The 12624-nt window shown below is 42.7% G+C and overlaps 1 protein-coding gene across 5 annotated transcripts in view; it reads left to right on the forward strand.

The window, feature by feature from the left end:
- The window catches only part of cacna1ha (calcium channel, voltage-dependent, T type, alpha 1H subunit a), a 163676-nt gene that overhangs the window by 120584 nt on the left and 30468 nt on the right, over nucleotides 1–12624 (forward strand). For all 5 annotated transcript variants that reach the window (XM_049561002.1, XM_049560998.1, XM_049560997.1 and 2 more), the window contains exons 13-22: nucleotides 3083–3234; nucleotides 3745–3930; nucleotides 4030–4147; nucleotides 5560–5715; nucleotides 6321–6408; nucleotides 6488–6777; nucleotides 8525–8884; nucleotides 11640–11743; nucleotides 11996–12119; nucleotides 12402–12470. In XM_049561002.1, coding sequence (XP_049416959.1) covers nucleotides 3083–3234; nucleotides 3745–3930; nucleotides 4030–4147; nucleotides 5560–5715; nucleotides 6321–6408; nucleotides 6488–6777; nucleotides 8525–8884; nucleotides 11640–11743; nucleotides 11996–12119; nucleotides 12402–12470 — 1647 coding nt within the window. The remainder of the gene's footprint in view (nucleotides 1–3082; nucleotides 3235–3744; nucleotides 3931–4029; nucleotides 4148–5559; nucleotides 5716–6320; nucleotides 6409–6487; nucleotides 6778–8524; nucleotides 8885–11639; nucleotides 11744–11995; nucleotides 12120–12401; nucleotides 12471–12624) is intronic.

Here is a 12624-nt window from a genome sequence, read left to right on the forward strand (position 1 = left end):
TTTGGAATTTTAGCAGAAGTGACACTGACCAAGAGTGCTATTTGAAACTAACCTCAATTCCTCGATGGTAATCAGCTCAGACAATTCCAGGTCCCTCTGTAAATTATTCCAGGGTCAAGGAGCAACAACATTGTCTAGTTCTGTTTAAACATTGGGGACCAGCATCAGTAATATATTGTGAGAGCCAGGCCACACTGGTTTTGGTTTTACACATGTGTGTACACAGATAAGAAGGAACCAATCTGGGCAGAGATTTATATACAAAAACCAACCAGTGCAAACAGACAGACTTCTTTAGGCATTGGTCAGGTGCATTCATAAAGAGCAGATCACCATAGTCCAATAATAAAAAAAAAAAGTTGCTGAAATCCAGTCTAAAAAGTACTTTGGCCTACTTGAGCAATTAAACTTCCTACCACTGCTCTCACCCTCTAGTCTTGAGAGGTGGCTGTCAGAAGTTTGGACTTTACTCCTCCCCAGGAGGTTTTATGTGTCTGTGTCTGTCTGAGTGTTTGGGGTGCAGTGAGGTGAGTGAACTGTAGTATGGCGCCCTCTATCTGTGATCATGATCATCAGTTGGACTTGAATTGCTTTTAAAAGTTGTCTTATACATCAGAGTGCACAAATATATATCAGTATTTAACACTGTTGGTATTTTCTGCCTGAGGATATCTTCATATATGTTATCAATATATAAAAATGGATGATTTTATTTATTTAGAATGAAGCATATGTGTATACTGTTCACATACCTGACTTGTATGATTGTGAAAGGGGAATCCTGATTTATCAAACATATTCACAGAACCAGTTCTGTAATTTCTAGCAACAATAACCACAAAGCCAGCACTGGATGTTTCTGCAGGGCACTGATAGCGCAGAATAACACAGGCTGAAGGTTAACCCCTATCTGCTGTGGTAGCAGGACGTCTGGGACTTTCTGTATTAATCTTGTCACTGTGTTTATTAGTCCTGAATATGGTCTGCCTGGTTTTATACACCCTGGGCCAGGACACAAAATGGGCTTTGGGCCTTTTGCTTGTTGATCCCCACATGAAAAGAATCACAATTAGTTTTAATGAGACTGCCATGCGTGACATGAAAATAAAATTTTGGATCACAAGCCAAAGGGCTTCAGAAGCTGCGCGGTGCACTATAGAGTGTAGGAATTTATTGCTTAGAGTGATTCAGTCGTCTGGGGATCATAATTATTAATTGTTTGTGAATGTCAGCGCTGCACAAAGCCTGTCAGCACTGAATCATGATACGAGCCAAAGTAAAAGTATGTGAGATCGGGGAAAATATGTTATTGCAACTGAGTGAGACGTCTGAGAGTCTCAGTTTAGGATGGATGGATGTTGAAATGTGAAGAAAAATAGACCCCAAGTCACGACTTTTGATCCAGACCAGCACATTTGGATCACTGATACAGCTCTAGCAAAACGTTTCTGTAGAGAAAAGTTCAGGATGTGGCGCTGTGATGCGTTTACCAGAGCACAAAATTGCTGTATTTTCCATAAAAGACTTGACTTCATGCTTTATGAGAGGGCTGCAGTTACATCTCTCTGGTTCACTGGCTGTACTGTGAGGTAAGTGGAGTAGATCAGAGCTGATGGATTGGTGCTGTTGGTCCTTTTCGATTGATTGGGCCTGACTGCAGCTCTGAACTTGATTGATAATGTCTCAGCTCAGGGCACTAAGACCAAACAGGTTTTACAGCCTCTGGGTAATAGAGTGGAGATATTAACTAACCCTTTCTTTTTCTTTCTTGCTTCCTTTCCTGTCTCCTTTCTGTCATGCTTGCCTCCTTCCCTTTGTTGTTTTTTTTTTCTTTCTTGTTTGCTTGTTGGTGTCTTTTTTGCTTTCTTGTCTCCTTCCTTCCTTTTTTCTTTCATTCTTGCTGTCATGCTTTCTTTCTTGTTTCCTTTCTTTCTCTCTTTCGTGCCCTGTCTTTCTTGCTTTCTTGTTTCCTTGCTTCCCTTCTCTCTGTCTTCCTGAGTTTCTTCTCTCCTTCTCTCCTTGCTTTCCTTCTCTCTTGCTTCCTTTCTTTCCTGCTTTCTTGTTTCCTTGCTTCCTTTCTTGCTTGCTTGCTTTTTATGCTTCCTTTCTTTCCTTTTTTCTTTATTAATTTCTTTCTTTCTTGCCCCCTTTCTTTCTTGCTTCTTTTCTTTATCTCTTTTTGCCCCATTTTTATCTTGCTTTCTTGCCTTCCTTCTTGCTTGCTTGCATTCTTTCTTGCTCTCTTCTTTCCTTGCATCCTTTCTTTCTCTCTTTCTTGCCCCCTTTCTGTCCTGCTTTCTTGTATGCTTTCTTCATTTCTTTCTTGCTTGCTTTCTTGTCTCCTTTCTTTCTTACTTGCTTTTTATGCCTCCTTCTCTCCTTTTTTCTTTCTTTCTTTCTTTCTTTCTTTCTTTCTTGACCCCTTTCTGTCTCGCTTGCTTGCTTTCTTGTCTCCTTCCTTCCTGTCTGTCTTTCATTCTTGATGTCATGCTTTCCTTCTTGCTTCTTGTCCTCTTTCTTTCTCGTTTCCTTTCTTTCTCTCTTTTAAACCCCCTTTCTCTCTTGCCTTCTTGTTTCCTGGTTTCCTTTCCTTCACTTCTTTTTTTGCCCCTTTTATTTCTTGCTTCCCTTCTCTCTGTCTTGCTGATTTTCTTGCCTCCTCCCCTTATGTCTTTCTTCCTTGCTTCCTTTCTTGCTTGCTTGCTTTCTTTATCAATTTTTTTTGCCCCCTTTTTATCTTGCTTTTTTGCCTTCCTATTTGCTTGCTTGCATCTTTTCTTTCTCTCTTTCTTGCCCCTTTCTTTCCTCCTTTCCTGTTTCCTTGCTTGCTTGTTAATTTGCTTGCTTTCTTCCCTTCTTTCTGTCTTTCTTGCATCCTTTCTTTCTCTCCTTCTTGTCCCCTTTCTTTCTTGCTTTCTTGCCTTCCTTCTTGCTTGCTTGCTTTCTTGTTTTCTTGCGCCCCTCCTTTCCTACCGCCTTTCTTTCTTTCCTTCTTGCCTCCTGTTTTCTTCTTCTCTTCTCTTCTCTTCTCTTCTCTTCTCTTCTCTTCTCTGGCTTTGTCTCCCCTCTTCTCTCCCTGCAGCCCGAGGAGTTGACTGATGTGCTAGAGATCAGCAACATTGTCTTCACCAGCATGTTCGTCCTGGAGATGGGCTTCATGCTGCTGGCTTTCGGCTTGTTTGGATACATCAGGAACCCGTACAACATCTTTGACAGCATCATTGTGATCATCAGGTAATAATATATCTTCATCAGAATAATATACGCCATCATCATCAAAGTTTAAAGTGAAAAACAAAATGCAAAGACACGAAAACTGTGGCTCCAATCAACCTAGAGTTTACAACCTAGACAGCTCAGCTCAGATTTAGAGCCAGCCTCTGTTCTCATTTCTCCTCCCGCTTGTCAGTCACTGGGTTTCAAGTGTCAGGTTCACTGCTGCAGCATCCATCTCTACAATAGCTAAGATTGACACAGTCATGATGTATCACGCAGGAACAGCTTTGCTTGCTGCCGCAGCAGATTCTTGATCCTGTCAGCAGTCAAGGTTTGCTGTATGGCTGTCATCTAGTTTGATAGAGCTCAAGTTGGATCAGGGAAACCTTTTGATTAGTGTGGTAGGGTTAGCTGTGGTACTGACAGGGGAATTACCTTCATCACTTTAAGATTTATGCTCACATACGTGGTTAATTTAGACCAAATTGTCCAATATTGTTTTAATACAAGTTTGATTGTTGTTCTCAGTGTGTGGGAGATAATTGGTCAGGCAGACGGTGGGTTGTCGGTCTTGCGAACATTTCGTCTGCTGAGGGTTCTGAAGCTGGTTCGCTTCCTGCCCGCCCTGAGGAGACAACTGGTTGTGCTGATGAAGACAATGGACAATGTGGCCACGTTCTGCATGCTGCTGATGCTTTTCATCTTCACTTTCAGGTACACACAAACCCATTTTCCTGATCTCTTTGATTTATAAATGCATGTTTTCTCTCATTATGTTGATGTTATAACACTGTGGTCTCTTATTTACCACAGTATACTGGGTATGCATCTGTTTGGCTGTAAATTCGGTCTTCGGACAGAGACGGGAGACACCATCCCTGACCGTAAGAACTTTGACACATTGCTCTGGGCCATCGTCACTGTATTCCAGGTCAGTTTTCAATTTACGCTGTGCTGCTGTGCTTTAGGGTCTGCTGGCTCTAATCCACAGATTGACTCTTGCTCGCTCAGTTTTTCTCTTAGACATATTGATTTGCCAAAACTTCACTGATGCTGACTTAATGTAAGAATTTACTCAGCTCATGTACTATCAATAATAACTGATTAAATGTATTAATTTCTAGTCTGTGTGCTTGTGTATCGATCCTGATGAGCACGATTCAAAAATGACTTATTACTTGTCACAGAAAATGAACTTATACAGATATACTATATGCTGCCAGTCGTGTATACTCCATCTGAAAAACATCTCTGCAGCGAGACAGATATTAACTGGCTTCCCTTCAAACTGAGAGCTCAAACATGCTCCTCACTGACTCAGTGTGAACCCATGTAGGAAAAAATGGCAGCTGTAGCATCACGTCCTTTGTGGAGTGTATTTGCAAGAGATAAACTGGGCACTGTGTGTATATTTTTATCCCAGTACAGGCTATGTGTACTCCTCAGCCATCCCAAATCAAAATGTCAAACTGAGCCTAGAGTGTGTGTATGTGTGTATTTATGTGTGTGTGTGTGTGTGTGTGTGCCAGATTCAACTGCCAAGTTCTGCTCATTAGTCAAATGCTGTGAAATGAGAAATTCTGCTTATGCACACCCTCTTTGACTATCATTTCTATTTCTTGCTCTCCCTATGTGGAGATATTGTTCAATCGTTCCAGATAGATTGTCCTCTTTTCTATACTGGATGCGTCAGCAGAAAGGTGGAGCACAGAATGCAGTGGACTGTCTCACTTTGCTCACTTTGGTGTGTGTGTGTGTGTGTGTGTAGGAGTATGATGCTGAAAAGGCTTTTTTTTTTATCCAGAACTGGCATGTGAAGGCGTTACGCTCACTATAAACTTACTATAGTTTTCCAGGGAGTAGCTACAGTCCACACAAATCCATGCACACATACATGTGTGCACACACACATTCGCACAGACAGCGCAGTGAATTGCCTTCCTGCCACAGCGTTTAATGAGTGGGCAGAGACGGAGTGAGTTTTCATGCTGCATCATGAACACCGTCCTAGTTTTAAATGCTTTCATCACTCACATTGATTTAAACACAGGCAAACACACACACACACACACACACGTACACACACCCACGTACACTTTGCAGTAATCCCATGTGTATGACGTTGAAGCATTGTGGCATGATGGCAATAAAAGCAGCTCAGTACTGAATTTTACAAAGCATAAGACCCATGAGGGCTGTATAGGCTAATGCTGTTGCAGTTCTTCCCTCTCCATCTGTGTCCCTGTCTCTGTCTTTCTGTGCCTTCTGTGGGCCCTTTCTCTTTTTCCCCTTTGTGTAATTATACATCTCCAAACGTGACTTTGTGTTTCATTCAATCCATAGATCCTTACCCAGGAGGACTGGAACGTGGTGTTGTATAATGGCATGGCCTCAACCTCTCCATGGGCAGCTCTCTACTTCGTCGCTCTGATGACATTCGGCAACTATGTGCTCTTCAATTTACTTGTGGCCATCTTGGTTGAGGGCTTCCAGGCTGAGGTAAGAACAAGTTAAATATAATTCACCATCTTTTAGTTGAGTAGAACACTTATTTTTCAATGTGCAACTTTACAGCTCTGAATGTAAGGAATACACAGAAGACTTATTACAGTTGTGGGGCTAATATCAGGGGAAGAGAATAGAGATTAATGTCTAATTCCTAACAAGTACCTCTGATCTGCAACTGGGTGAATGCTGTATGAAGGCCCTCTTCTTCCTGTTAATTAACTCCCCATGGAGCCATCTGAGGGCCGCAGGTCCAGACTCTCAATTACCAAAGTGTCACATCATGTAAGGCACCGCTGCTTTCAAATGGGTTGAGAGAATACAGATTATAACCGGTCCACACCCCCACTGATCATTTCAGATCATCAATTCTTTCTCATCCAACATTGTTATCATGTTGCTCCTCTGGGGCACAATGAGTGTTCGGCTAAGTCCTCACCATCCTCTCCTCCACACGAGTTTTTTTTTTCTGGTCCGAATGAATTACCCTGACAGTCCCTTTTACAGAGAGTCTCACTTGTCATGCCATGATAGTAAACTCAAAAGAAAATGGGAAAGAGTATGAACAATGCTTGCATGGATGTGTGTGTGTGTTGTAGGGTGATGCTAATCGCTCAGAGTCAGACGATGAAAAGAAATCGGACAACTTTGAGGAAGACGAGAAGGTGGAACAGCTCAGAGACACTGGTGGGTTTCTCCCTAATCTGACTGATTCCAAACTCTATGAGTAAATGATGGTGATAATAATGTCTTCATTCCTCCACAGAGCTAAAAATGTACTCACTGATGATGACAGCCAACGGTCACGTTGACCCTCGAGGCTCAATGGCTCCTCCGATAATCATGCGCACAGCAGCCACACCCATGCCCACTCCTAAGAGCTCTCTGGGACCGGACTCTGTCCTCGGAGAGGAGCTCATGTACAGAGAGGGGGTGCCCCAGTATGGCGAGGGAGGACTTGGGGTTAGCCAGGCAGGAAGTAGTCGTGCGGAGTCTCGCCGTGGAAGCTCCACCTCAACCACCATGGACCCCTTAGCCTTTGACCAGCATTCTCTGGTGAGTCCTATCAAACAGTTCATTCACAAAACAGTATGTAGTTATTGCCTGTGTGAACTGTAGCCTCAGTTTCCTGTCGTTAGCTGACAGGAGTGGCACCTGGTGTGGTCTTCTGCCGCTGTAGCCCATCTGCTTCAAGGTTGGACAAGGTGTTGTTGCTTCAGAGATGGTCTTCTGCAGACCTTGGTTGGAACCAGTGCTTATTTGAGTTCCTGTTGCCTTTCTGTCATCTTGAACCAGTCTGGCCATTCTCCTCTGACCTCTGGCATCAACAAGGCATTTTGGCTCACTGGATATTTTCTCTTTTTGGGACCATCCTCTGTAAACCCTAGAGATGGTTGTGTTGAAAATCCCAGTAAATACTCAGACCAGCTCGTCTGGCACCAGCAACCATGCCACGTTCAAAGACACTTAATCACCTTTCTTCCCCATTCTGATGCTCATTTTGAACTTCAGCAGGTTGTCTTGACCATGTCTACATGCCTAAAAGCACTGAGTTGGTGTCACTTGCTGATTAGCCATTTGTGTTAATAAGCAGTTGAACAGATGTACCTAATGAAGTGGCCAGCAAATGTATATACAGCATGATAAGTGTAACTTCCCAAACTGAGATTCTGTTTCCTAAAGGAGATTAGTGTGACTGAAAATAAGAAGGTTTAGCAGAAATGGCTACAAGAACGATGCAAATACAAATCATGGATACGACCCACATACCTATCAGAATCCAAGACAAGCCGCAGACAGACATATGAGACAAACTCCTTTAATCCAGATCCAGTGGTCCCAAATGGAGGATCACAAAGGGCCTGAAGAACCAATGACTCAAGTACCATGAGGCAGCACCGGAGCTAATCAAAGGCTTTAAATTTTTCAATCTGTGGGTTGCTCAGAAATCAGTCTGAAGCATTTTAAATCCCTAAATTCTGCTCAGAGGACGGCGAGGGAGAGGGAGCAAATCTCAAGTAGCGCTATTTTTACAGGAGGAGTGTACTTTTTATTTTTTGCTTTTTGAAATTAGATTTTCTGACATAGTTTATAAGCCTTGGTAATGCTGAAAGCTGCAGGGGGACTGGGCAAGTACCAGATAAGCCTCCAACAATGGCTACAAAGGATGCAGGTTCACCAAACTGCATTTATCTCAGCTCAGGTCTACATAACTATCTGTAACACAGCACTGTAACACAGGTAGACAGTTACTAATCCCACAAGGAAATCATGGATGCCTGAAACCAAATCTGGAAATATAGGGAGCTAATAATAACTTGATGTTACTCCTATTATTCAGTTAAGTTGAGCATTTGATCTAGTAGCAAGTTACCTACTGGATCTAGCTGCCGAACGTTAGAAACAAATTGTGGGCAATGAGGTAATCAATCTAAGAAATTCTTGCTTACACCTAGTTTTCAATTTCTCACTGCACATGTGGAGCCCCTGTGGGGGACATCTTAAAAGAGAAGCTTTTTGTCTCTGATCCTAAGAGACTGACACAAAAAATTGACAGCAGAATTGCCAGGGAATCTTGAAACTTGTTATCAAACTTAAAGTGAAACTGCACTCGAAATATCTTTACATTACTTACTTTAATACATGTCAGTTATCCAGTTATCAACAATCTTTGATAAGGACTTTCTTCCCCCCTTGAGAGTAAGGGATTAGGGTTTCAGGAACTTTTTAAACTGGTGTAACTCTCACAAAGGGAACACACACTTTCATAGCCACACACTATCCTTATTCCCTGTCCCTCCAGAACCTCTCAAGTCCCGGCCGTCGCTCCCCTCTTCCTACCCGCTCGTGGGGAAGCCGCCGTTCCAGCTGGAACAGCCTGGGACGAGCGCCTAGCCTCAAAAGGCGAGACACCAGCGGCGAGAGGGAGAGCCTGTTGTCAGGGGAAGGGGGAGAGGAGGAAGATGCTGGAATGAACAAGGGGGAGGCGGGAGGAAACAACAGACTACGTCCAGACTCCTTGGAGCTGCTACAGGCGTCTACACTCTGCCCTTCGATAATCGCGGAGTACGGTGACTGTAATGGGAGGACCCTGACCTATGATCCCACCGTGAACTGCGACCCCAAAGATGACTCCTCGCCTGAAGATGACTTGGATGATGACGTAAGTTATCATGAGTCATCGTAGCTTGCAAAGTAAGATTTAGGACATCTACAGTGGGGTCTTTGAGGCGCTGTTAAAGGTCCCCAGCGTGGTATTGTCCTGGCATGTGTCATCAGCTCTTTATTTCCACAATGGCTTGTTTTACAATTATATCCACAGGCCTGAGCAAGAAATTAGGTTTTATTGGCCTGGTGACAAGTTTGCTGAGCAGTCGTGCCTCTGTGGTTTTGCTTTTTTATGTAAATTCTTAATCTCTTAATCTGCCCTCTCCGACTCGGTTTACACATTTTTCATTTCTGTTTTTTCCTCTCTATCTTTCTCTACTCACTCAGTTCTTCTTTGTCTTCTTTGCCCTTTGTCTCCCTCTACTTTGAGATATTGTAATTTTGTGTTTTGTGATCACACTTCAAGGCATGGAGGGACACTAATTGTCATGCTGTAATTGATTGGCTTGGGCAGTGATTGTTTTCTCAGTGGGTGCAAAACCACTTGCGTGTGTGTACGCGAAGTAGAGCAGGGTGTACTCCTCGGTTGTTTTGGATGACCTCTGTTGAGACAGTTTTGATGGTTTTATTGGCTCCAAATTGAGTTTATAAAACCATGAAATCCACTGAAACAAAAGGCCCCTCCCTGGGCACACTTAAAACAGCAGGCTTAATACAGCTCCTCCACCAGTGTATGTGTGTATGAGTGTGTGGTCGAGCATTACTGTGCAAGAATACGTGTCAGTGTGTGCGTGTGACGTGTCAGCAGAGACACGTGTATATGCACTCGACGCATATGTCTATGTCAGGGATTATGGATTTCTGCTCCAAGGATATCTGAGCAGCAGGTTCTTTTCATCCAAACACACTTACAGAAGGACACACCCAGATGCACGCACACACACTCTCACACAAGCGGCAGGCTGCCAAATAAGCTGAGAGGCTTGACTTTGGGCTGTTTTTAATTAGAATCCTAAAGTACAGAAGCTGTGCACCTAAGCTTTCCTCTATTTGTTTTATTAGAAACTTTAATGAGTTTCACAACCCTTTCTATCGAGCTCATGCACCAGCTAAATTGGGAGTTAGTCCGGTTGTCTCTATTTTCACTTAAGCAAGAAAACACTTGTTTTTCATGCCCCCATAGATGTAAATGTGGAAGGGTAAACATCAGCAGCACTGTGGAAATTAAACTATGCATAGGTTTTCAATGCTTCTTTTATGGTGTAATTGAAGATGGACAAGTGAATAGTTCATAGAGCAGCTACTGATGCTGTTAAACACATTCTCTGTTCTTTAACTCATCTGAGATTGATTTTAGACCCGCAGACTGGCCAGCTCAGACCAGGGTCCGACAACAACACAGCTGTGCTCCATTGACTCTAATGCAACTGTTTCTGGTTTTGTGGATTTGGAGCTAAATGTTGTGCCTGGGGCACGTCGTGTATTAGTGATACTCGTTACCTGGAGAGGTTGGAAAAAGATATACGTTTCTTCCCTGTTCCAAAACCAAAATCAAACCCTGAAAAGTGTAGGGTTAGCTAGCTAGCTACTGAAGATATAGCCTACTGAATGTATACACATGCTGCTTTTGCTTTTTAATGATTATAACAGTGAAACAAAGACCGACCCTGCTGTACAGGAACCAGTGAAGGGAAGCAGGGAAACTTTGCTGATATTCAACCAGCTCTGTGTGACATCACATTGTGCGCAGATGAACGTTGTTTGACTGCCCATCTGGCAGTGGAGGTTCGAGTGCTGGCAGTGGCACGGGCGGTTAAAGGCAGGGAGGCAGACTTACTGTACAGTTGAGGGTTTCATGCTGTGTATGAAAAATCCAAGAAATTCTTAAAAGGTTTTTCAGACTGAAGTTCATTCAGAGCATTAATATAGCAGCAGACAGCTATTTGCTATGTAAAGATATAGTGGAGTAATGGCAACCTGAGGAGAGAGTAAAGTCACGCTTCCTCTGTGTGTGTTGTAATCAGAGCTTCTCTGTACTTTGCTGTGGCTGATCTGGCCAATGGCCTTGTTAGTGCAGATTTGTAACCCACTGGCTAGCTCATCGCCGCCACTCTGCACACATGCTTATTTGATCAATTTGATCAGAGTTCTGTTCCTCAGGTCATCATAATTAAATTAATGAGAATCAGAGATGCCTCAACTTTTTATAAATTCTGACGTGTCACTCGCACCACTCCTCCTGTCTTCCCCAACATGTCCTGCTCAACATTTTAGTTTTTTTTTTTTTTTTTTTTTTTTTTACTTTGCTCCACTCTTAAAACTCCGGCAAACCAGTAGGCCTATGTAGGCATGCTTAAACTTAACGTGACTTATAATATATTGAGCCGGCTTTTTACTGTGATTTGTTTTCCTCAAAAATCGAAAGTGAAACTTAAGGTCTCGCTGGCATTGTTTCCTTGCACCTTGTGCATGAAAATTTAAATCGTAAAATAAGATAACAACCTCTAGTTTAGCAAGGGCTGCCATCCATCTTTTGGAGAGGATTAAAGTTGCATTCCCCTCTTAGCAATGCTGCTACTAATCCCATGGACAATCTCACTGTTCTGCATAACAGATAGCCTATGTATGGGAATTAAGTTTTTTGCCTTGACTGGTTCAATGGAAGCGTGAATATGATGATGATTGTGGCTACAGTGTTGATCGTGTATAAACGTAATATTTTTAGTCATGTCATGTAGGAATGAATTGCAAAGACAGTGTTAATTGTTGCTGTTGGTGATAATGTTGACCTTTGACCTCTCACTCTGCAGAGTTCTTTCTGCTTCTGGTTGAAAAAAGAGATTCGTGACATGAAGCCCCGCTGGTGCAAAGAGCACGAAGACTGGAATCTGTATTTGTTCTCTCCAGAGAGCAAGTGAGTCTCGCACACACACACTCAAAATTTCGCCATCAATCTGTATGATTCTAGTTTCATTCTGCGTTTCTCCTCTTTGCTTCTCATTGTCTTATTCAGTTATCTTGGTTCCTCTCTCTCGTTCCTCTCTTTTACTGCTTTCTCACTGCTAATTGTTTGGTCAATATCTTTAACCAGCCATAGACATTTTAGAGATGACTCTGTGCGCATTTGTGTGTGTGTGCGTGTGTGTGTGTGTGTGTGTGTGTTTAGAATTCGTGGGTGGTGCCAAAGTGTGATCTCTCACAAATTGTTCGACCATGTGGTTCTGGTTTTCATCTTCCTCAACTGCATCACCATTGCCCTGGAAAGACCTGATATACAGCCTCACAGCACGGTAAGACACACATGTGTACACACACACACACACACACAGTGTCCTGTCCCTACTGTAGAAATATCTATTTAAACTATTCACTGATTTTCACTGGTTACACAGTGCTAAAATGGAGGCTTTGGAGATGATATACTACAGTAGACAAACTGTAGACACACAGGTAGAAACTTATGTATATTTTAATGTGTAAAACTGGTACTTGGTCCACTCAGAGAATATGTGCTGTCAAGTCCTCAGCATTGTCTGTCTATGCCTTTATATTAATCTCACTCTCTCCTTTAGGAGCGAAAGTTTCTGAGTGTGTCCAACTACGTTTTCACTGTGATCTTCCTGGCAGAGATGGCCATTAAGGTAAACAATACTGTTTTCTTATCATCAGTGTGGGAAACTGTCGTCCCTCCAAAAATTATCCCATATGTCATTTCTAGAAGCAGTGTATCATGACCCATATTTCAGTGAATTGTTAGTTGGTGTCCTTTAGTGGCCATATTAAGTATGACTGAAG

This window comes from Epinephelus fuscoguttatus, linkage group LG19 (genome assembly GCF_011397635.1).
Source record: "Epinephelus fuscoguttatus linkage group LG19, E.fuscoguttatus.final_Chr_v1".
Taxonomy (NCBI): Eukaryota; Metazoa; Chordata; class Actinopteri; order Perciformes; family Serranidae; genus Epinephelus; species Epinephelus fuscoguttatus.